At 55.7% G+C, this 24,799-nt stretch overlaps 1 protein-coding gene across 2 annotated transcripts in view; it reads left to right on the forward strand.

Annotated features, from left to right (window-relative positions):
* The window catches only part of LOC111161664 (scaffold attachment factor B2), a 32,409-nt gene extending 17,769 nt beyond the window's left edge, over positions 1-14,640 (forward strand). The window contains exons 12-22 of one of the 2 annotated variants that reach the window (XM_022525437.1): positions 2,964-3,091; positions 4,181-4,272; positions 7,008-7,144; positions 8,515-8,805; positions 9,749-9,889; positions 10,912-10,974; positions 11,106-11,148; positions 12,101-12,231; positions 13,715-13,827; positions 13,950-14,016; positions 14,254-14,640. In XM_022525437.1, the coding sequence (XP_022381145.1) occupies positions 2,964-3,091; positions 4,181-4,272; positions 7,008-7,144; positions 8,515-8,805; positions 9,749-9,889; positions 10,912-10,974; positions 11,106-11,148; positions 12,101-12,231; positions 13,715-13,827; positions 13,950-14,016; positions 14,254-14,398 (1,351 nt within the window). In that variant the 3' untranslated portion in view covers positions 14,399-14,640. The remainder of the gene's footprint in view (positions 1-2,963; positions 3,092-4,180; positions 4,273-7,007; positions 7,145-8,514; positions 8,806-9,748; positions 9,890-10,911; positions 10,975-11,105; positions 11,149-12,100; positions 12,232-13,714; positions 13,828-13,949; positions 14,017-14,253) is intronic. The other variant, XM_022525438.1, reaches the window with a different exon arrangement.
* The last annotated feature ends 10,159 nt before the right edge of the window (positions 14,641-24,799 follow it).

The raw sequence follows: 24,799 nt of genomic DNA on the forward strand, positions 1-24,799 counted from the left end.
GCATTTTCTTCATTGGTTTTCTGAACACACGGTGAAACGTGTTTTCGGGAGAGAAAGGACGGGGGTAAAAGCTAGCTCACCTGCATCACGTGGTCCACTCCGTCCCTGGAAGGGTCCTAGATCGCAGGGGGAACAGGCTCCGGAAAGGGAAGTGCCTGGCTGAAGGGCACTGAGCCCAGCTAGCGAGGGGCAAGGCCAGGATTCAGTCTGGGCTGGCCGCCCCTCAGCACGGGGGCAGAGAACCAGCTGATGAACTTGGGATAAACTGGCTTCAAGTGGTCTGATTAGGAGGTTGAGTAATTCAAAATACGTTTGAACATTAGTTCTTTCTTCTAGTAAACCTTTTTAATCTTTTCTTTTGCTCTAAGAATTTCAGGATTCAGGGACACCTGGGTGACTCAGTCGGTTAGGCGTCTGCCTTGAGGTGGGGTCATGATCCCAGGGTCCTGGGATTGAGCCCCTCAGCAGGCCTCTTGCTTGGCAGGGAGCCTGCTTCTGCCTCTGTCTGCTGCTCCCCCTGCTTGTGTGTGGATGCAGTCTCTGACAGATAAATACATAGAATGTTCAAAAAAAAAATTTGTAGGTGCAGTAGTCAACCTAAGTGAAATTGAAGTACTTTTCCAACGAAGTGGCTCGTCCTCCCGGGGTTGGATGAGTGATTTTCATGTGGTTGCTATTTGGAAAGTCCAGACAAATGTCAAGTGTAATCCCACTACCCGAGGGTAACCCTCTTCCGTGTATGTTCCTCCAGCCTTTTCTCGTGCTCATGTTTGTATTTCAGATATTACTGTTTAACGTGGTGTCCAGAGAAGTTCCTTTGTGTCTGGGATGTGCCATGTGACTACGGATGGGCAGGGGGTCTCCTTGGAGAGAGAGGGCGCCCCCCACCCCGAATAGCGGCAGATGCACATCAGATGTGACTTGTTATGGCTTTACTTGCAGCCGTGTGGTCCCCAGAAGCCATCTCTGTCCCACTAGAAGGGACATGGACTCCTTTAGCCGTTGAGGGGAAGTAGATGCACGGGTATTACCCGCGACAAAGCCTAGGGGAGAGGTGCTGTAGTGCAGCAAGCCCAGTGCCGTCCCAGTGCCGTCCCTGTGCCGTCCCAGTGCCGTCCCAGCCTCGCTGAGCCTCGGCCCAGGCCTGGAACCCAGTGATCGACCGCAAAGGCCCCGTGGTGGTCATCCCAGGGAAATTGTTTGACGTACCTGCGGTATTTGGGTTTCTTGGGTTTTGTCTTTTTGAGCAGAACCAATACGCTAAAAACAAGTTCTTGATCCTGGTTACGCTATCAGATATTATGGTGCGTGTTTACAGTGTAAAAGAATTTTAGGGGCACCTGGGTGGCTCAGTTGATTGAGTGTCCAACTCGTGGTTTCGGCTCAGGCCATGATCTCGGTCGTGAAATTCAGTCCCATTGGGCTCTGCTCAGCAGAGTCTGCTTGGGATTCTTTCCCTCTGCTCCTCCCTTGCTATCTCTCTCTCTCTCTCTCTCTCTCTCTTTTCTTGCTCAAGTATTTATTTTTTAAAAAACTTCTACTTAATAAAGTTTCCCTTGGGGCACCTGGCTTGCTCCATTAGTGGCACATTCTGACTCTTGAGCTCAGGGTTGTAGGTTCGGGCCCCAGATCGGGTGTAGAGATGACTTAAAAATCTTTAAAAAAAAAAAAAGTTTTCTTAAAGTGAATATTATTGTAATCTTTTTTTTTTTAATTTTACTTACTCATTTAAGAGGGAGAAGGCATGAGCACAAGTGGGCAGAGAGGGGCAGAGGGAGAGACAGACTCCAAGCTAAGTGCAGAGGACAACACGGGACTCGATCCCAGGCCCCTGAGATCATGATCTGGTGAAAGCAGATGCTTAACCTACTGAGCGACCCAGGGGTCCCAAAGTGGGTATTATTTAAAAGAGGACAGCTCCGAGGTGCCTGAGTGGCTCGTTTGGTTAGGCATCTCTGTTTTCGCAAAGGTCGTGAGCTCCAGGTCTGTGAGATTGAGCTCCAGGTTGGGCCGCGCAGTGGGCATGGAGTGCGCTTAGGATTCTCCCTTTCCTTCTTCCTCTGCCCCTTCCCATTCACCAAACCCCCAACACACACAACACACACTCTCTCTCTCTCTCTCTCTCCCCCTCAAAAAAACAAGATGACAGATTTGTTCTGTGGAAGCTGGGAGTGGAAGAGTAAGCTAGGAGGGGTTTCCTCGGACAGCCTGAGTTGTAGGCAACAGAGGGTGGGGAGCACTGGTTAGGGAACCCCGAGGGGCCTGGCTTTCCCGTCCTGGACCCTGGTACACGGTGGGCATTTAATAAGTGTGGGATTTAATTACCCGAGACAAACAGCGTTAGGGAATATGGGAGACAAGTGTGAGTGGCAGTGATGATTCAGTTCACTGTGTAGAATAAAGCCGGCTTCAGTTGAAACGTTACCGACAGGTTCTGTAGGAACTGGCGCGTAGCATGCCATTGTAACTCCTCCAAAGTGTGCAGCAGTGACCCGGTACAGAGCAGAGGGCGGGTGGCCCACTGCTCCGTGGCGCAGGCACCTCGCATCCTCGTGCTCTGCCTCTGTTCTGTTCTGTGCCGCATTTGGAAAAAATGTTTATTTCTACATAAACTTAAAAATTCCACCCAGAGTGAAACACGAAAAATCAGTTTTTCACAGGCATTCTTCTCTACTTGGGAGTGTCTCTCACATGTGCCCGTGTGTCTGTCCTACAGACCAGTGCATCGAGCACTCTGGAAAACTGTCCACGAGCCTCTGTGCTGCCTATTTCTGCGCGTAGCAGAGAACTCTGGGGAGGATGAGGGCCAGGTCCTGGGAGGGCATTAGATCATTTCCGCGGTTCCCCAGTAACTGTCCCTGTCCGCTTGCCGCCCGGTGGGTTGGTTTTATGCGGAAAGTCCGAATGACCGACCTCCTGCCAGAGTCCCAGGAACCCAAGTGGATGACCATGTTTTTAAACAGAACCGTGATTAAGAAGGAAGAGAAGATGGAGAAAAAGGAGGAAAAAAAGCCTGAAGACATTAAGAAGGAAGAAAATGAGGATGAGCCGAAACCAGGGCCTACCAATCGCTCCCGAGTCACCAAATCAGGTGAGCGGAGCCTCCCGAGGTCTCCCGGGGAGGGTAGAGCCTGGCGGGAGGGGCTGGGAGGAGGCGGGCGTGGGCCGAGGGAGCCCGCGAGCGCCTGTGTGCTGGCCTGGCCGACTGCGGCTTCCGTGGATGGGCAACCTTGAAACACAGCAGGGCCTGGGGGTGGCGCGGTTTGTGGGAGTCGCTGCTGACATCGCACACCTGGAGGTGTTGCGCTCCGTTATTTATGGTCACTGGCAGCTTGGGGACCCGGCTTCTTGATCTTCCCGCGTACCTTCGGCAGCTGTGCGAGGGAGAGGTGGCCCCGTTCTTGTCACAGATTTGATGCGGCTCTGCAGCTTGTTCCACGCCTTCAGACTGCCTTGAGGCGCCACAGAATGTTTTGTGGAAAAAACAAAACCCAGTTCTCCCCCCCCCCCCATAAAACAAACAAAACTCAGCCATCTGGAGCGTTGGAATTGGGTACAGCGCGTTACAAATTGGATCTTAAGCATTCGGGGTAATTTACTGGCAGTCTCATGAGGAACGTGTTTTTAAAATGTTCCTCAAGTATTGCAAATCTCCCCAAATCAGTAATAGTCGCTGTGGTTAGAGTCTGGTTATTGTGTCGTTGAGGGGCAGAATCCATTTGGAAGCCTTTATTGCTGTACACACATGAAGGGAAGCCCAGCCATCTGACTCAGAGCATAAGGGCCTGAGCTCTGCAGAGCTTTCCAGAATGTGGAGGAGGATGAAAAAATGGAAAGCGGTTATCCTGGAGCCGCTAGGATTGAGCGAGCGGGTGAAGCCAGCGGGTGGGTCGGGTGTGTGTGTGCTGCCGGACGCGCCTTGACTTCGATTCACAGTGTACGTTGCGGGGAAACCACAGCCGCTCCATCCCAGGTGAGCGAGGCCCGGTCAGGGCACGCCAGCGGCCTCCTGTCCACGGTGCTCACCGCAGGTCAGGACGAGTGGGGAGGGGGGGTGCGGAGGCTCCAGGGTTCGCTTGAGTCACTCGAGGAAGCAGCGAGAACCCCCCGGCAGGCCGCAGCCTGCCGTGGGGAAGCGGGGCTGTGGGCAGGTGCACAGAGCGCTGTTTTCTTCCTGAAGGAAGCAGAGGAATGGAGCGGACGGTCGTGATGGACAAATCGAAAGGAGAGCCTGTCATTAGCGTGAAAACCACAAGCAGGTCAAAAGAGAGAGTAAGTATTGTGTGTCCTGCGTCAGGTCCCGCGCATTTGTGGGTGGTTGAAGGACTGCTTGGATTCGCATTAGGAAAACAGCATCGAAGCGTTCTTCGAAGTGCTCAGAGGCACGTTCCTCCCTGTTTAGGCTGGATGTGCGCACCCACGGTTGGGTTCTACGGTGTGTTTCAAAACTGTGCTTAGTGTTTTTCCTTTCAGTGATGTGTTGACCCTTTGCTGGTTCTTTGTCGGATTATACCATCCTCTAGAAGGAAACCGGTTCACAGAAAGCCCACCATGGGGTGGGACGGGCAGGACCCAGGCTGTTCAAGTCGGAAGGTGGGCTCTGCTGTGTGGCTGATGTGTGCTGGCCGATCCCCTTCTTCTGGGACGTTCACGGGGAAGAAAAGGGGAGTCCACCGCAAAACCGACTTCCACGTTGTCAGAGAACGGGCCTCCGTGTCGTAAGCGGCACACGGCTGGACAGACCGGTGGCTTCTCCTTTTGTTTTTTTTCCCCACCCTGGAAAACGAAACCCTCTGCTTACCAGCTGAAGGTTCTGGCTGAAACGTTCCTGAGGAGAGTTGTCCTCTTAGAACGAACAGGGAGCTAACAAGGAGTGTTCATCTAAGAACGCTTCGTTGTGACTTTTGCAATGAACATTTGCTTTCTTGAATACAGTCATTCCTAAGGTCATGTTTCTTACAGGCTACATGAAAACTGTAAAAATTTAGAACTGTAAAATAGAGAAATCTAAAGAAAGCCCCCCCAAAACCCCATAAACTTATGAGCTGAAAAGCTCTGAAGTTAGAAAGAATAAATAGTAATAAAGTCTGCCTAATTAGAATATTGAGATCACATAGAAGGACAGCACAAGAACAGAAGCCTCTTTCCTTTCACATGGACTCCTCACACTTCCTTTCCAAGGGCATCGCACACGCGACACAGCATGTACACTCTGTTTCCAAATACGGAGTCACAGAAAGTTGCCAAAATAGTATGGAGATAGATGTACCCGTCACCCTGCTTCCCCCAGGGATTTCCGCTCACATAACTGTAGCCCAGTTTCAAAGCCAGGGACGGTGACATTGGTCTGCGGGGTGTGCGTGAGTGGAGTGCCGGGACTTTCAGGTCCTGGTGGAATCTCATGTGAGCACCGCTGCTGTCAGGATCCAGGGCCATCCGGTCACCGGAGAGCTCTCCTGCTCATGACCCGCCCCACCGGCCCAACCCCAGCCCTGGGAAGCTAAGCTGGTTCTCTGCCCCTATCTCTAGAACGTTGTCCCGGTGAGACTGAAGCCCGCGACCTCGGGGTGGTGCCCTTGGAAGCTGTCAGTGGGGAGGGAGGGGCTGTGCGCGCGCGCATGTGTTTTCCAGCTGTGCTGTGATCCTCTTCCCTGGTCCCTCGTTTAGAGACACTCAATGGTGTCAACGGCCCCTGTCGAGGACTGCTGTGAGGCAGCATTTGTGCACACGGGCCATGCCGGGCTCTGGGTCTCTAGGTGCTGAGGAGCACGGACGTTCCTTGGGACGGGTATTCTCCGAGCGCCCTTCAGAAAGGGAAAAGGATGCTATGGTCCCTGGGTGTGTAGAGCACGCCGGCTGCAGGGACGCGGGAGGCCCGCTGCGAGCCTGGGATCCGACTCGGAGACTACAGTGCCTTGCCTGGGCGCCCCCCGGCCTGCAGGGTGTGTGATTAGACTCAAAACTCGGCCCATCTCTGGGGCGCCTGGGTGGCTCAGTGGGTTAAGCCGCTGCCTTCGGCTCGGGTCATGATCTTGGGGTCCTAGGATCGAGTCCCGCATCGGGCTCTCTGCTCGGCGGGGAGCCTGCTTCCCTCTCTGTCTCTGCCTGCCTCTCTGTCTACTTGTGATCTCTGTCAAATAAATAAATAAAATCTTTAAAAAAAAAAAAAAAACTCAGCCCATCTCTCAGGCGAAGAGTGTCATCCTGGTGTTTTGGGGTCCGGTCTTTCTTTGTGATGAGATCGTCCCCTCTGTGCTCCTCTCTTTCTTCAGCAAAATTATCTGTTCGTAACTACGGCTTGTCTTTTTCTTGGGTTGGTCCTCAAGGTAATTAAGAAAATAACCTGAGGACATTTTTAAAAATGTCTACCAAGCCCCTTCCCTAGAGACCGGGGGCGGGGGGCTGCAGGACACACAGGTGTCCCAAGCTGTGAAAGCTTTCTGAGAGGGTGATCGTGGCCAGCTTGGGCATCCTAGCCCCTGAGAGCCTCAGAGGGGAGAGTCGGCGGGCAGCATTGCCTGCCTCACCCGGAGAGGGAGCAGCACGGCAGCTGCCCGTGAGCACGCTGTCGTGAGTAGGAGCTCTCCTCCACGGCAGAGCTGCTTCGTCCTGTGGGATTTGAAGGCCTGAGGCGGCAGGTGAGACGTGAGCCATGCGGCCCGCTGTCCAGCGGGGCGGCCAGGGTACACGTGCCCGCGGCTCCGTGGGGCCTTGTTCTAGACAGCGCGGAGTCCTTGGCTCTGCTGGGCAGGGAGACCTGCCAGTAGGTTTTGTGAGGTGCCCCCCTCCTTGCTCTCCCGTGACCCCCTATGATTGCAGTGTGAGAAGGCAGTTCTCCCGAGCGAGCAGTGCCTCTGGGCTGTGGGTGAGCTGAACTGCCTCCTGGGCCTTCCTGGAAGCCATGGGGGACAGAGGAATTTTAACCTACCCCAGAGAAACGCGTATCTAACTTCCACTGTGCACCGGCTGCATTTTTCTGACATGGGTGAACCAATTTCGATCAACAGAGCTCCAAGAGTCAGGACCGCAAATCGGAAAGCAAAGAGAAGAGAGACATCTTGTCATTTGATAAAATCAAAGAGCAGAGGGAGCGCGAGCGCCAGAGGCAGCGGGAGCGGGAGATCCGAGAGACGGAGAGGCGGCGGTGAGTGGGGCCCGGCAGGCCGGCAGGTGGGTGGTCTCCTCCGGGGGCGCTCCGCTCTTCTCCCCAAGCAAGTGTCCTGCCTGGCCCAGGCTTACTGGCTGCCTGCTGTTAGCCGAGGAGAAAGGCGAGGGTCATGAGCAGTCGTGGTCAGCCTCGACATGACGTTCGTCACAGCTGGTTTCATTCGAGACCTGAGCTGATACCAAGAGTCTGACGCTTACCCGACCGAGCCGCGCAGGTGCTCGCTCTCTGCTGTGTGGCGAGTCCCCTGGCCCGGGGAGCGGGCTCACCCGTGTGTGGCCTTGATGGAAGGGCCCCCCAGTGTCAAGGTCTCATAGTCGTCCCTGCTGCAGCCCCACATGCATAAGAGCAGGAATGCAGCCAGGGGACATGGCACGTTTATTAGAGACGGTACGCGCCGGAGCGGCGTCTTCGCTCCTGAAGTGCCCACGTTTGTGGCGATTCGGGCAGCCTTGGTCGCACACGACATTCTTTGCCACGTTTACCTCTAGTTTAGGAAGACAGTTTCTGGAAGTCGGCCTCTTCCCAGTTCTGCCTTCTGCCTTTTCCCATCTAAGGCTCCCTTGTCATTTTTCTTCATACCCCACTCGGCGAAACGAAAGCTTTGTGTCATGGTGTTAGCGATCTTGCTTGAGTGGAAGCAGGATGTGTAGAAACTTCTCTGGTTACACTCCGTCTGCTTTCTGACTTAGTGGGTCGCTGACATCTCTGTTTATGGAGCCTTAGGAAGTAAAGGCACTGTTGGCTCTCTTTGTTTCCCAGTGGCCCACGCTGGCCTTGGAGCCTCCCAGTCCCTGGGGCAGGTGTGAGGAGTGACAGCAGCTCCCTTTGCAGGTGCAGAGGGGGCGTCCGTGCCCGGAGCCCCGGCTGTGTGGTAGCTGATGACAGAGCCAGGCCCCATACCGCCAGCCACCTTAGTGCGCGCCCAGCCTAGTGCGCCCGCAGCTTCCCGGGTCGGCCGGAAAAGGCAGGGTCCCTAGAAAGTGCCGGCTTCTGGGGGGAGGGGAAGGTGGGAAGAAAGAAGACCCGTTCCGGGTTATGCGGATCTTTCTCCGGGGTCCTCCTACACCCCGCACCCTTCATCGCAGCGGCTACCTCAAGTTCCCTTACTTCTCTCCCCTGTAACCTGTGGCTTCACTTTGTGCCTGTGAGCCAAGCCCTCCTGGCCTGTCCCCCGGCCTTCCGGCTCACCCCTGGCTTGGCTCTAGCGACAAAGGAGGGAGCGTGGAGGCGGGGGTTTGCAGCCCAGGCGCGCAGCTCCGCGCAGTGGGGGTGGCACCTGTCGCTGGGTCTCCGGGTACTCCGGGGTGCCGGCAGGGAAGTCAGGGCGGCCCTCCATGTCCCAGCAGAGAGCGGGAGCAGCGCGAGCGGGAGCAGCGCCTGGAGGCCTTCCACGAGCGCAAAGAGAAGGCGCGGCTGCAGCGGGAGCGCCTGCAGCTCGAGTGCCAGCGGCAGCGGCTGGAACGGGAGCGCATGGAGCGCGAGCGGCTGGAGCGCGAGCGCATGCGCGTGGAGCGGGAGCGGCGCAAGGAGCAGGAGCGCATCCACCGCGAGCGCGAGGAGCTGCGGCGCCAGCAGGAGCAGCTGCGCTACGAGCAGGAGCGGCGGCCCGTGCTGCGGAGGCCCTACGACGACGGGCGGTGAGCCCCCCCTCTTCCCTGCGGAGTGGGGGACGTTGACGACCGAGCCTGGCGCCCCCGGATGCCTGCGCACGACTCTCAGCGGCCGCCAGCTCCAGCTTCTGGGGTCTGGGGTCCGGGATCCGGGGGCTTGGCCGCGGTTTGCCTGACTTGTCCCGCAGAGAATCTCGATAGCTGCCCCTTGGTGAGGTTTGCGGTGCTCGTTGAGGCCGCGCCCGTCTTCACAGCACGGTTCCCCGTGGAGCGTAACCGCCTGCCGGGTGCTGGTCGTGGGGCGGCCAAGCCTGTGTGAGGCCCGTGGGCGCCAGGGCTGCCAGTCGGCCGGTAGAGGGAGAGGCACGGAATGGCACTGTAGAACAGGAAATTGCCTTCCCGTTCACGAAGTAGGTTTATTGGTCTCCAGCCCCTCTGAGCTGCTTAATTGACGGTCACCCGTCACCCCACCCTCTGTGAGCCCAGTGTTCTGGGGAGGATCAGGAAGAAGATAATTGGATGCCATCCGGAGCTCTATGTAGTTCACTATCACCCCGTCTGATTCCCTTCGCTCTTGCAAAGAACTCAGAGGGAGGTTCAGGTTCCCATAGAAGACAGGAAGGGGGAAATGTGGCAGCTCGGAATGGCATTGCAGAGGAATCAAATATTTCATTTCACTTGCATCTGGGCTCACGCGGGGATCAAGGTATTAACAGCCTTGTGATACAATTAGCTCCCAGCAGCCCTCCTTTCAGGGCTGTCAGATGAGAATACGGGCATGCTTCTTGCAGTTTGGGGGATTTCAATTTATCAAATCAAAGCAATAATGATTGAATGTTTAGAGATTAGCCCTGCAGGACATTTTAAACGATACTGGGTCTGGAGAGAGCTCCCCTCCCCACCTCTGCCTCCATTTTTTCCTTCATTCTGTCATAAGTGAAACTCACGTCCTTTTAAAAATAAAAAACAGGCGAGATGATGCTTATTGGCCGGAAGGCAAGCGTGTGGCCATGGAGGACAGGTACCGTCCCGACTTCCCTCGCCCTGATCACCGCTTCCACGACTTTGACCATCGAGACCGGGGCCAGTACCAGGACCATGTGGCTGACAGGTCAGCACCCACCCTCTCTTGCAGCTGTGGATGGAGCCACCTCAGCTCGACGCAGGAATGGGTCTCTGTCCTCTGACGTCTCATTTACTCGTGAGGCTCCCTATGGCTGGCTGGCCTGCTGCACATGGGACTTACAGGGTCGCGCCTGCAGCAGGGTGTGGGACTCAGGTCCCTTAGGGCGTCCCCAGCTCCTTTCACGCAGTGCCCTCTTCACGGATTGGTGGAGTCTTGGGGTGATTCCTGAGCCTCAGCTCTCCTGGGCCCCACACTCAGGGCCTCACAGCTCCCAGGACTCTCCCAGCCAGCCCTCCATTAAGGCAAGCCCCTTGGGAAGCAGGGTTTCAAGGAAGGTATGCCCAGCCTCCTTGTCTGTACGGGGAGGAAGCTGTTTAGAGAAAGGGTGTGACCCGCCCGAGCCTTTGCAGGCAGAGTGGCCAGAGTCCACGTCCTCAAGCTTTGCTGACCAGCACAGGCTCCTCTGCCAGCACACCCAGCTGAGAACCGACCAGCACGCAGGAAAGTTCTTGTTGCCTGGCTGGCCGGTTTAAAGGTTTGAGAAGGTTTTTTTAGCCAGGCCCTTTTAAAGAAATAGTATTTTTTTTTCCCTTTTTTTTTTCTGGTCAGTGTCATTTTAAAAGAGAAATATATATAGTTCATTAGAAAGGCAGCCCTCAATTTTCTAGTTTAAGAGTTCTCTATCTGGGTTTCTCATCATGCTCTCCTGGGCTGCATATCCCTGGGCCGTTTCACCGTTCATTAGCTCTTCAGTAAGGAAGGGAAAGCAGGGAAAGACGGGCTGAGACACCACTCATGTAATGAATGGTGGTTTGGAGATTCGGTGTGAATCACGGGTATTGGATCAAACCAGAGGTTGGGGACCCTCTAAGGCTTTCCTGGTAGACCTTGGATTTTGTTACCAGGTCACAGATAAATGAGGCATGGGCTACGTGGTGTGGGTTGCTGCCTCTGAGATCGCTCCAAGGGAATTCAGTTCAGTGAAATCTTTATTCCCACCTTCTTAGGCCGCAGCTTCACTCCCGTCCTCAGGGAGAAGGCTTTAGATGCAAGCCAGCTTTGTTTCACAGGCCAGTAAATTACAGTTCTTACTGGGTGGAATGGAATAAGTACCCCAATTGTGAAACTTGTGTGTGGGGCCTGCCATAGTGTTGTCTGGTGCCACCAGCGGCCATTGGAACGAGATATTTCCCTTTTGCAGGAGGGAAGGTTCCAGGTCAGTGATGGGAGAGCGAGATGGGCAAGTAAGTAAAACCTAGACCCCAAGCCTGGGGCGCACCTGCTTCTGTGCTCCGGGGGCGGGGGGGGGTTGCGGAATGTTAGTTCTGACCAGTGAGTGGAAGCATATGTGACTGATTATTTTCTGACTCGTGAGTCTGTGTGTTTTTTGAACACATAGGGTTTGTTTTTGTTTGATTGCATTCAGTGGGATCTGCGTGTGTTCCTGGGCCGCCCACTTGTTTAGAGGGTCTTTGAGTCTTCGCACTATGAGCTGCCCACAGTACCCCACTCAGAGGCTTAGCCCATGAGGTGTTTTTGCCCATGTTGGTGTGGGGGGGGGTCCCTGTGTGTCTGGCACTCTGCAGAGGGATGCTCAGAGAAGAGGGTAGTCCTCTAGGAGAAAGGAGGGGAGCATCGGAATCCTGTTCCTTTAAGCCAGCAGTGTGATTTTTGAGGGAACATGGTGCGATTCCGTCCGGCTGCAGTGTGCTGAGTTCCGGAGCACAGGATTGGTTGGCCAGAGCACAGAGTGGTTCCTGTCTGCCTTGCTGCCTCTGGTGTCACACGGAGAGGCCGCTGACCACCCTGGGGGTGTGGGAGGGGCCCTCCTGTCACCAGCAGGAGGAGCTGTCCTGATTCTTCCCGGGAAGACTCTAAGGGACTCTTCAGCGCCAGAAAGTGCGGGGCTTTCCACGAGCATGGGGCCAGAGCGGCCTCTTCTGGCACTAGGCGTGGCACCAGAGATGGGCTGCAGGGGTGCGTGATGGTTCTTACGTTGGAGGGCATTGGGAGGCAAGAGACCCCGTTCAGGTTCCCGTGGCGCTGTCAGGGGAGAAGAGCATGTCCGGCGAGGTGGGGTCAGGAGGGGCCTGGGCAGGTCCTCTCAGAGCCACCCCCCGGCTGGCTACAGCAGGCTCATGAGCCTGTCCGAGAGTGACGTGGCTAGAGTTGCCTTGTCCCTCTTATGCCTTCCAGCACTACTCAGATGACCGCCATGGACACGGAGGACCGCCAGAGCGCCACAGCCGGGACTCCCGGGACGGCTGGGGGGGTTACGGCTCCGACAAGAGGATGAGTGAGGGCCGGGGGCCACCACCTCCACCCAGGTTAGCAGATGGGCCGGCCGGAGAAGCCTTGCTGCTTCGCCCCCAACAGCCCTTCCCCACGCGCCTCAACCCCTAGTCACGGGAGCCCCCGCCTGCTGACGGGGACAGCCCTGGAGCCTTTCTTACACTTGCCCCGGGGACCTAGAGAATAGAGAGGCTCTGCACCCCGACCCCTGCCCCCCAGTCCCTTGTAGGTGTTTGGGGGGGGTGCCTGTGAGAAGGTTCTGCCTCCCTGAGGTGGGTTTTTGGGTGTGGAACAAAGAGGGCAGCACCGTTTTGCTAGATCGATGTGAAGTGCTTTCCTGAGCGCCCTACTTAGCACTCAGTCCTGGAATACCAGACACTCCGTTCTGCCTTAAGTACCTGCGGGAAGCAGGACCAGGAGAACTCCGGCAGACAAAAGGGAGCTGTGAGCGCCGTCACCCTCTGGCTGGGCGACGGCCACCTGTGCGTGGGGGGCGGCCAAGCAGTCACCCTTGAGGACAGGTGTCGGGGACTCGGATGGCTTCCTCGTCGCATGTCTTAGAACATGGGTCAGCCTGGGCCTGGGCGCCTCTGGTGGTGGCACCGCCCACACACCGGAACCCTGTGGGAGCTGCACTCGCTGGAGCTTCTATTTTTTGAAACCACTTCCTTGAGTCACAGTCCCACACCGTAGAGGTGACTCCTTTGAAGCCACGGCTGCTAGTATGTTCAGAGCCATACATTCCTCCCCGTCGCCCACTCTAGAATGTTGTCATCACGCCCAAAGGACCCTCCGTTCATGGTCCTCCCCATTCTGCCTCCCCCTGCCCTGGCTTCTGCGGATCCGGTCCGTGTCTGGGTTTGCCTGCTCTGGGCATCTCACGCAAGTTGAAATCGCATTATATGGCCTCTCGCATCTGTCTTCTCTCGCTGTCGTGTTGGCAGGGTTCAGCCACGCGGTCTCACGGGTCAGAGCTGCGTTCCTTTCTTCGGCTCAGTAACGTGCCATGTGTGCAGAGACCACGTTTTATTTCTCTGCTCGGCAGCTGGGGGACACTGGGCCGTTCCACTTCGGGGCTCGCACAGAGCCGTGCTGCAGTGTGTGTGTTCCAGTTTTTCCGGGAGCACATTTCCCGCTCCCTTGGGCAAATGGGCAGGGATGGACACGGCGGGTCTTACGGATACCGCGTGCTGTCCTATTTTATCTTCTCAAACCGGCCACACGCGAGAATCCCTGTTTGTCCACATCCTCGACAGCTCTTCCCATCTGTCCTTTGGTCACGGGCCAGCCTCGCGGGTGGTGCAGGGGTCTCACAGCTGACGCGCTTGCTTGTCGCAATGGCCGAGCTGAGCTCCCGTTCGTGTGCTCGCTGGCCACGTGCGTGTCTTTGGGGGCGCGTCCTCATATTCTGCCCTCTTCTCTCAGGAACCCTCGGTGTAGGGCAGGATCAGCTGGGCCATGGCCTCCCTGTAGAGGCGCGCGGGGACACTTCCGTATCTGCTTTCTGTTTTGACGCAGGGGAGGACGTGACTGGGCGGAGCACAGTCAGAGGCTAGAAGATCATCCGGAGCGCGCGTGGCCGGGCTCGGTGGACGCAGGCACGGCAGGCAGGGAGCACGCGCGGTGGCAAGGTACGGCCTGAAGGAGGGCCGCACGTTTCCAGGACACTCCGGGGCCCACTCCCTCCCGGAAGTTGCTGAGGCTTCTAGGGGCTTCTGAGAAAAGTGTGTGCAAACACTTTCCTTTCTTCCAGGTGGTGAGAGGGGCCTCTCTGGACCCTCAGGGCCAGGACACATGGCAAATCGGGGCGGGATGTCGGGGTAAGGAGTTTTGTCCCTGCTCCTCCTTTCCTTTCCTATTTTTGCATGTTTGACCAGCGCGCTGGGTTGAGTGTTTAGACAACAAGCCCCCAGGCGCCCAGAATGCGGTCCGCGATGAGGACTGCTCCCACCTGGAAAAAGCCAGACGGGCTCTTAAGGCTGCAGAGCCGTATGCTGCCCCACGTAACGAAAACGTACAGCACTTGGAGGGGACAAAACGTGTGCCTTTGTTCTTAGGCGAGGCGGCTTTGCACAAGGTGGGCATTCCCAGGGTCACATGGTGCCCGGCGGCGGACTGGAAGGTGGAGGAATGGCCAGCCAGGACCGGGGCAGCCGAGTCCCGCACCCCCACCCATACCCCCACTTCACCCGCCGCTACTAAGCCCCACACACTCCGAGCGTCCAGGTAGGAGGACGTACTGTTGACTCTCTGCCCGAGTCACCTTGAACTTGTGGAACCTTTTAAGAAACAAAAGCAAATCCTGCCACCATATTGTAGCTCAATACAATGTGAATTCACTTTTTTTTTTTTTTTTTAAATAAACGTGTTCTCTGACGTTTTTAAGACAAGATTTCTGTTAACGAGGCATTCCATTTTCCATTAATAAAAGTTTATGGTTCGCACTCGTGTGTCACGGTGACTGCGGGGCCGAGGGTGGTGCCCACCTCAGCAGCGGCCTCGTGCCTTTGGGTCCATCTGAGCGAGTCCCCCCAACAGCCCTGCGCCACCCCCCCACCCCTGCCACAGATGAGGAACCGGGTCCTAAGTAGGGGCAGGGCTGGGATCCGAATTAGAAGTTCTTCATGGCGGTGGGGGTTCTGCATCGTGGGGGCCTCAGACCAGTCACTTCACTCCTCATGCTGGTGTGCCTGAGGTGAGGGGCTCTGGTGATGGTGTGCCAGCTTTGGGGTCTGGCTGAGGGCAGGCCCTGCTTGGTACGGGGGCTTGATCGCCCCATTTTTCTGGAAATGCAAATTAACAGGTAATTTCCTCACGTGATTACTAGGCCCCTGGCTGGCCCTCAGTGCTAGGCACGGCCCCTCTGTCCCAGGCCCCTCCAGCGTGACCGCAGAGAGCAGCTGAGCTGTGGTGGGCGGGGAGCTTGAGTGACGACAGGCCCATCGGGGTACCCAGGGGCCAAGCCTGTCCCTCCTCCCACCCCCATAAATGGGGTGGACCTGGGGGCAGGCAGGAGGACGACCCACGAATCCTGGCCCTGATCCGGAGTGGGGAGAGTTAATCCCCCAGCGTCCCCTGCCAGGCACCTGGATTCCCTCCCTCCAGAACTAGGACAGCCGCCCCGCAGGCTACCGAACAATTGCCAGTTCTCCTGGAGTAGCCTGTGCTCCCGCTGGGGTGTTTAGCTTTTAAAGAGCAATCTGAAAGTCCTCCCCGGCCTGCCGCGGAAGCCGAGCGTTAAAGGCAGGTCAGCTCTGGCCCTTGGTGTCCTCTGAGTCGAACCGAGGACATGCCACGTGAGTTTACCCCGGCATGGGGGCTCTCAGAGTCATTCTCCAATGACAGGTTGACAGGATGCTGTCTCCATGGGGCCTCCTGCACGGGGCCCGTCTCTTCTCCACAAGCCAGAGCCTGGAAATTGGGGTCTGAGCTCACCATGTGGGGTGATAAAAGCCATACTCAGCCTGGGGTGGGTGAGACCCGTTTTGAGATCTCGTCCCCCTAGCTGCCGGGGAGCAACCGCCCTCCAGGAGGTAGGAGTGACTGACGTCCAGGAGCGAGACCAAGGGCTCTTGGCCCCGGGTGCTGCCGCCAAGCTGCCCCATCGGAGCTTTAGACAGCCTGGGGGGGGTGAGAACACCCCCTTCCTAACAGCTGGGCCTGAAACTGGACTTGTTCTTTTTTTTTTTATTTGACACCAAGAGATCACAAGTAGGCAGAGAGGCAGGCAGAGAGAGGAGGAAGCAGGCTCCCCACGGAGCAGAGAGCCCAATGCGGGGCTCGATCCCAGGACCCTGGGATCATGACCTGAGCCAAAGGCAGAGGCTTTAACTCATTGAGCCACCCAGGTGCCCCCAGACTTGTTCTTAACATGGGTAAAATCTGGGCATTTGCTGGGGCTGCCGCAGCACAGTGCTGGAAACAAATAATACTCTCTCACCGTCCCGGAGACCGGAAGTCTGGGTCAAGTTTCCCTCCGAGGCTGTGACAGAATCTGTCCCATGCTCTCCCAGCTTTGGGGGTCACCGGCAATATTTGGTGGTGTCCCTTGGCTTGTTGACACGTCACCTTGATCTCTGCCTGTCAGGAGTATCCCTGTGTGCGTGTCTGTGGCCAGATTTCCCTTTTCCTGTAAGTACACCGGTCACGTGGGTCGGGGCTCACCCGAATGACCTGTGCAAAGGCCTCGTCTCCAAATACAGCCACCTTCTAAGGTCCTGGGGCCAGCACCTCAACATGGGAATTTTGCCAGGGTGCAATTTCCCAGTAAATGGAGGGAAAATTGCTCATTATCGAGTCTGGGACCTTCCCTAGAGTCACCCCACTCTATGGACAGGCTGCTAGGGTGTGTCTGCCTCCCCACCACCTTCAGGCAGGGTCAGAGCTGGTGCGAGTGTGCGGCCGAGCGCCCCATCATCCCGGGCCCTAGCGTTTACTGGCCGGAGTGCACAGTATCTGTTACAAACTGTTATGTTTTCTGTTTGTGTCTGATAACCCACCTTACTTTGTTTTGTTTTTAAACAGCGTGTAGTTAGATTTTGTTAGGTCTTGATTTTTATCCCAGGAGAGAAAAGGGAGGTAGAACCAAATCTGTGTTTTTATTTTAAATTTTTGACCATTTTTTGTAAACACATAACGTTTAGGTCCGTGATCCGTCAGCCCTCTGTAACACCCAGTGCTCACCGTAACACGTACCTCCCTGATGTCCAGCACCCAGTAACCTCATCGCTCCGCCCGCCGTCCCCAGCAACCCCCAGTTTGTTTCCTACAATTAAGAGTCTTAACGGTTTGTCTCCAATGTCTGTGTTCTGAAAGGGGCTGCTCACGGGCACAGGGGTTGTTGGCACCTCGGCTCCTCTGAACGTTCATGGCCATGTGTTTGCCTGCACACCTGTTTCCCATTCTGGGTAGACACCTAGGCCTGGAGCTGCTGGCTCCCACGGTCATTCTGCCTTTGGCTTTTGAGGAACCCCGTTTCCCACAGCGGCTGTGCATCTCACGGCCCCACCAGTGACGCACGGAGGGCCACTCCGCATCCTCACCAACACTGATTCTCTGGTTTCTGCGCATTTGTAACAGCCATCGTAATGGGGTATGGTGGTGGTGTGGGTAAACGGCGTGGTCCATCCATAGTTTGAACACCTGACACCGCGCAGAGGGCCTGCCCCGCCCCCTCCCCAGGACACTGGGTTCGGTGAGGGGAGCCAGGCACAGCAGGACCCATCCTGCAGGACCCCACTTCCAGGAGGGCCCCAGAGGAGTCCCGTCCACACCAACACAGAGGAGAGGGTGGGAGCTGGGCTGGGGCAGCGGCTGGGGGGGCCCATGCTTCATGGGTTCAGAGTTTCTGTTTGGGGAGATGGAAGGTTCTAGAGATGAAGGGTGGGGATGTTTGCACAATGGCAATGTGCTTAAAGCCACTGAGCTGTGCACTTAGAGATGGTTACATTTTATGTGTATTTTATCACAAGTTAAAAATTTTTTTAGGGACGCCTGGGCGCCTCGGTCGTTAAGTGTTTGCCTTCGGCTCAGGTCATGATCTCAGGGTCCTGGGATCGAGTCCCACATCAGGCTCCCTGCTCAGCGGGAGGCCTGCTTCTCCCGCTCCCACTCCCCCTGCTTGTGTTCCCTCTCTCTTTCTGTGTCTCCTCTGTCAAATAAATTAATTAAATCTTTAAAAAAATAAAAATAATTTTTTTAAAGACAGGGCTTCTGTCGTGTACCATCAGACTGAGAGGCACTGGGTAGAGGCTGGCGGGACAGGCTCACAATCCCCCCGCCCCCGCCCGCCGTTTGCCTGTCTGCCCCTGGGGAGTTCATAGTCCTCTGCTTCTGCTTCCTTAACTGGAAGAAGGGAACAATAGTAGTATTTACCGTAAAGGGTCTTTTTTTTTTTTTTTAAAGATTTTATTTATTTGACAGAGAGATCACAAGTAGGCAGAGAGGCAGGCAGAGAGAGAGGAGGAAGCAGGCTTCCTGCTGAGCAGAGAGCCCAATGCGGGGCTCGATCCCAGGACCCTGAGATCATGACCTGAGCCAAAGGCAGAGGCTTCAACCCACTGAGCCACCCAGGCACCCCTACCATAAAGAGTCTTTGCGAAGATGAAATTAGTCAAATACATGAGAAACTCGGATTTGTTCCTGGCATACAGTAAGTGCTTAATGTTGACCGGCACTGTGTGGGGAGCCTGCAGGGAAAGGTCCCGGGGTGCTCATGCTGTCCAGGGAGCCTGTAAGATGTTTTGAGGCCTGGAGAATAAGAAGGATGGGATTCTCCACTCCAGATAAAAGGAAAACTGCAAAATCAAAATTAATACCTTATCAAATGTCTCCACATCTACAAAAATGTGTCAACTTCATCAATTGCGAAATTTTGTACTCATACAGATTTCATTACATTTCAAAACAGTTGCTAGGTTAAATTTTCTCACTTTGCAGAAATTCCCAAGCCTGCATGATGATTGCCAGTCGTAAATTGTGTGTGTGACTCCCAGTCAAAAAACTTCAAATGTGAAGTTATAAAAAGCCCTTTTGATTTTCAGAAAATAACAGCTGCAAAAGACGGCCAGTGGGGACAGAGGGCCTTTTAGCTGGCTGGCCGGGCTGAGGGGCGGGGGTCTCCGCTGACACTCCTGGGGTTGAAACCCCCCACCCCTGACACACACACCAATTAAGACCACCCCTCCCTGGGGCACGGTCATCACAGGCTGGTGAGCCAAGGTTTGGACCTGGGCTCGCAGCTGCCAGGTGTGTTCACATCTTGGCTCCTCTTCTTTCATACGCTGTGTGTCCTTGGGAAAGTGACTCACCCCCTCTGAGCCCACTGCTTTCCCATTTCTCAGAGGGGTGTGATACCTTCTTCATCCTGGGAGGATTTGATGGGCGACCATGGCAGGTCCAACATGTCTGCCGGATGCCTCTTTCGCTCGGTGGGGCGCTGGGTCCCCACCATGGTGATTTCCTCCTCTCCCCAAGAGTGCTATGCTCATCTTAGGACTGAAGCGTTGCACGCAATGCTTGCAAGATAACTGGGTGTGTGCATTTCCCCCAGGGTCCGTGACCTCCATCACATGTGCCACAGTCCCTTTTGCCACGTCAGGGGACATTGTCACTGGTGCCAGGTATTGGGACACGGACATCCTTGGGTAGTGGGCAGCTCTTCGTCCATCACCCTGGGGCACGACACACTCTGCCTTCGGGGTCGCAGATGTGAACACTGGCCGAAGAAATGAGACCTATTCGTGTCCTGTGGCCATGAAGACGTCCTCAAGCCCAGACATGCTCAGTCCCAGCTTCTTTGGAATCAGAGAAGTGACCACGCCTTTGGGCACCAGTAAACAGGCTGACTCGAAGTCTACTGTCTGCACTGTTGCCTGTGTGTGTGTGTGTGTGCGCGCGCGAGCGCGTTTGCGCGTGTGTCTGACCTTTGGAGTTGACCTCCGGGGCAACTTGCTGCTTCCCTGATGGCGTCAGAGATCCGAAATGGCCTAAGTGAAAGTGAAAACAGCACGGGGCGGGGTGGGGGGGATCTCAGATGGCTCCTGGAAAGGCAGGTGCGCCCAGGAGCAGCAGGGCGGCCTGGGGCTGTTGGCTTGTACCTGTGCGACCTTGAACCCACAGCAGACGTAGCTGCCCGGGTCGCCTGCAGCAGCAAACACCAACACAGCAGAGACCATGCCCCGCTACACAGAAGGGCCCCCGGGACGGTGGCGCGGGACCCGGTGAATTAAGGGCGGTGCTGGGGTATCAGATTCCATCCCCACCCCCAGCGCCCGCATACCGTCCATACCCTGCAACAAAGGTAGATGTCCCAGGTGTGTGCTCAGGCGGCTCTCCAGGGCCCGGCCTTTCCAAACCCAGAGCTCGGGATAAGGAAGGTACGTCGAGCTCAGCAGAGCGGAGAGGACTGCTCCCGGTAACGCTGGTAACACAGCTTGGGGGCGCCCTGCTGGCCAGTCCACGGACTGTGCAACTTTTGATCTTGGGGATGTGAGTTCGAGCCCCGCACTGGGTGCAGAGATTACATTTAAAAAATCCTAAAAAAAAAAAAAAAAAAAAAGATGGTTTGTTATTCACTGTTCCCAAGATGGGGCAGGGAGAGGGGAGTACAGAATGGACAAGGACTTTACTGTGGTTCTGCTAGCGGGAACAGCGAAGCCCTGTCCGCAGGCTCAGGCCTGGCCAGTCTGAATGATCTCAGCGGGCTCTGGGGTGTGGGAGCTGGCCCCGTTGTCTGGCCCTGGGCCCTGGGGCGATCCTGGCCCTGAGTGTGAGAGCCCCCCAGGGAACTGAGTTGTGGGGTCTGTGTGGGTGAGTTTGCATGTGAAAGGCACACCGGGGGTGAGTCCTTTGCTATTAGCCACGGGGAATTAGCTAGCCCGGGAGGGGCTGCCCCTCCAGGCTGAGCCAGGCCCCTGGATGTTAAGGCATCAGACACTCACCAAGGAGGGTGGAAAATCCCCTTAGGTTAGTGTCTGATGGGACCGGCAAGGTCTCAGTCTTGTGGTGTCTTCAGGAAACAGCAGGTGGCAGCCGGTCCCCCCTGGGATTGAGAGGAAGCGTTGGAAACCCGCTGGGACGGAAGCAGTAGTAAGGCTGCTGTCTGTATGGAAGGACAGAGGGCCACCTGCAGCCAGAGTCCCCCAGGGCAGAGGCAGGTGCTAACCTAAAACGCAGGCTCCAGGGCCCCAACTCCGAACTGCTGATCTGATTCAAGCCTTACATCCAGTCACCCCTGGGGTCCTGACCAGTGAGAAGTGCCCTGCGGTTTCCAGGGCGGACCCATGGTGGCCCTACCAGGGAGGTCTCCATGAGGGACGGAGACTTACCGGAGACCACGCTGCCCTTCACCAGCTGGATGACCTTAAGCCAGTTACCCTGAACCCCTCTGACTTTTCCGTGGGACAGGCTGGGTGCTTTCCGAGGGCACGACAAGGTGATGCATTGATGGCATTTTGCACACTACTCAGCATACAGCAGGTGCTTAGCCAGTAGTCAGGGCCTCTGTGGATTCTTCTAGAAGACCTACGTCTACACCAGGGCCTTCCACCTCCTTGCCAGAAACCCCTTCCCCTAAGGATTCAGTGTGTCCTTCGGACTGGGAAGGGAGTCTGTTCTGTCTCCCATCTCAAGCACGCTGTCATCTACAGTGTTGCATTAGCAATTTTTAAAACAGGAGGCCCCGTTCTGGCCTCGTGATGCTGCACGCTGGGCGGGTAAGTGCCAGAAGCCGCTGGGGGCGTTTCGCGGCTCCCCGCAGCCCCCCCAATCTTCCCCCACCCCTTGCCAACCCGCTGCGAAACTTCCCGGACGCCCCACATACCCAGCCACAGAAACCTCGCGTTAGGTCCCCACAGGGAGGCTCGTAAAAGGCACTGGAGCTTCCCCCTGCATGGATGCTGCTGGCCACGGCGGCCCGAATATTTACAGACCCGGCAGGGTAGAATTCGCCAGGGGCCCAGGAAATGTCCCCTCACCCTCCTGTCCCGGGGACACGGGGCACATAGCAGGGAGCAGCCCACTGGGCCAGGGGGCCCCCAGCAAGGCAAGATGGGAGTTCTGGGCCTGAAGGCACGTCCTGGAGCCCCGGAGGCCCTGAACCCTCTCTCCGGTGCTCATTTGTTTAGTGAACGCTTCCTGGACACTTCCTGTGACCTCCCTGGAGGAGGTGACCGGAAGGGCATCTGGAGAGAGAACAGAATGTGGGGGGGGCACCCAGAAAGGAAAGGGCGTGGCACCTTGAAGGAACGGAGCCAGTGGAAGCCCAGGAGGCTTGGGGTCAGAGTGGGCTCTGAGGCTTGGGCTAGGCAGGGATCAGGCCACCAGCCTGTAGGGGATGACGGGCCCATGGTGGGTTTTCAGCAGCTGAGGAGATCCCTGCCCTCCCAGCAGGCTTCAGGGTGACCATTCCTGCCTCTCTCTGGGCCCTTCCTTGCTTGGGCGTCTAAATCCTCTTTGTCCCCCTGCCCTCCCCCACTCCCCCCCAAGCAGCCGGCACTTCCGGCCTTCAGGGGGCCCACATCAGCCAGCCCTGGGGACAAGGTGAGCCAAGGTGAGCTCAAGCAGCTCAAAGGCACAGCAGGAGGGCCAGGTACGGCCTCCTGGCGTGGGGTCCCCTCCCCAGAGACCAGAAGGTAGGCTGACAAAGCTGACAAGGTTGGCCATCACGCCTCACCTGGACTGAGTCACACTGGCAGCTACCGGTGGCCGGAAATGCCAAGATGCCATCGGGGGACAGGGCACAGGTGACGCTGCTGATAAGAGGAGTGGGCAGGGAGGGGGTCACTGGAGGCACTTGGGCTCCTCTGTGGAAGAGGTCCTGGGCTCCAGAGGTAGGCAGAGGCATGGGAGAGAAGGGGTGGGGAAGAAAAACAGAGACAGAGAGACACAGAAGAGACAGAAGCAGAAAGAGATGGGGACTTCCAGAGAAGGGAGACAGGCCGAGACACAGAGAGTTAGAAAGAGACACAGACGCAGAGACAAAGGCACACACTCAGACCCAGAGACACCCGCAGACCCGCAAAGATGTCGAGCTGAGGGGGCTGTCGTACCCCCTGCACCCTGTGCCCGCCGGGTGGCGCCCGAGAGCCGTGCTCTGCGCCCTCCGCCTGCCTGCCTGCCCCTCCCCGCAACCGGGCAAGTCCGTATCTCGTGCAGCCTCCGCCTACGGCTCCCCAACTAGTCAGCGACCCCCCCACCTTAGTGGGAGGTCTGGGGCCCCAGGATGAACGGACAGAAGTGGGGGCTGGAGCTGGGGCTGGGATCCAGGCTGTGAGATGAATCATGGGCAGTGGTGTCTCTGTGTTTGTCTTAGGGGAGGCTGCTCCTGGGTGTCCCTGTGTCTGTGTGGGGAGAAGGGGCCACTCTGTGTCCTGTGTCTCCCTGTCCCGCCCCCAGAAACATGCCACGACCACCTCTGTTCACCTTCCCTGGCAGCTCTCCTTTGAGTCACTCAAGGAATTTAAGAATTGAAACAGGAAGCAGTTACTGGTCCTCCATGGGAGGGACCACCAGACCACCGTCTCCCAGAGGAGGACACTGGAGGAAATGCTTCCTTCAGAGACAAGAAGTGATGCCCACACACTCACTGAGAAAGATTTAGGTTCTACTAACCCTAAGCACTTAGGACGCACCAGGCCCTAGCTAGGGTACTGCATTCATGCTGGGGACTCAGTTTCCTCATCTGTGAAATGGGCCTAACGTTAGTTTTGTTATTAAGTGATTGAGCTGAGTTTTGTAAAACTCTTTGAACACTATCTGGCACAGCCCAAGGACTAATAAGTGTCAGAAATCATCTCACTTAATCCTTAGAATTACAAGCACATCCATTAAAACATGGGTCAGTGGGAGCCCCTGAGACTCCTCCCCGCACTGCTAGGGAATTGATGGTTGTCTTAAAGACCTAAATAAGGTGGACACTCGGTATCTGTCTGTGCCAAAACTTCCCTTTCAGTCTAGTCTAGCTCAGTGTTTCTCAAACTTCAGGAAAATGAGCAGACTAGATCATGCTGGGTAGACAAAGCAGAACCAGGTCCTGTTCCTGGCACCAGGGACTCAGCAGTGAACCAAACACAGGAGAATCCCTGCCCTAAAGGCGCTTCTGTTCAAGCGGGGAAAACATAATAAAGGAAGTTGATTTGTGACTCAACAAAGGTGAGTTATTATAATGGCTTATTATCCATCCAAGTCTTCCAATATATTTAACCATCTTGCCTTCCAGAAAGATGGTACTAACTTATAAGGTACTAATTTATACTAACAATGGACATGCATACCCATTGTCTTGCATCCTCAGAAATCTAATATTATCAGATATCAGGTATCTTTCTCAAATAGAAAAATGGGGGGGCACCTGGGGGACTCAGTGGGTTAAAGCCTCTGCCTTTGGCTTGGATCATGTATCCAAGGATCTGCCTTTGGCTTGGATCATGTATCCAAGACAGATATCACAAGACAGACTTGTGATATCTGTCTGTCAAATAAATGAACAAAATCTTTAAAAAAAATAAAAATGGGGGGAATTCTAGGGTAGTTAAACACTTTTTTAAAAAAATATTTTATTTATTTATTAGAGAGAGAGAGAGAGAGAGATCACAAGTAGGCAGAGAGGCAGGCAGAGAGAGAGGGGGAAGCAGGCTCCCTGCTAAGCAGAAAGCCCGATGTGGGGCTCGATCCCAGGATCCTGAGATCATGACCTGAGCTGAAGGCAGAGGCTTAGCCCACTGAGCCACCCAGGCACCCCTGGTTAAACACTTTTGCATGTGAGCCTTTCTTTTATAATTTCCCACTGACATCTGTGTAGGCAAAGTAGCATCCATGTTCTATGCATGTGTCTCTCTATTCTTATTTATTTCTAACCACTCTTTATATAGGAAGGATGTCACTTTTGAACACGTTGGTGGTGAATACCTTTTGCTTTCAATAAAGATAGATGAGAATAACCCAGTTTATCAACAGGGACCACCATGAGCCCTCATTTGCCAGACATTCTAGCAATGAATTCCTTATGAAATTTCACTGGAGAGGGACAGAGATCCAAGAAGTAGTAGCTATGAAGAGAGCACTCTGACCTGAGGCAAGGCCTTTCTTAGCTAAGGATCAATG

Source organism: Enhydra lutris, unplaced genomic scaffold (assembly GCF_002288905.1).
Source record: "Enhydra lutris kenyoni isolate GAN:26980312 unplaced genomic scaffold, ASM228890v2 scaffoldscaffold86, whole genome shotgun sequence".
Lineage (NCBI taxonomy): Eukaryota > Metazoa > Chordata > Mammalia > Carnivora > Mustelidae > Enhydra > Enhydra lutris.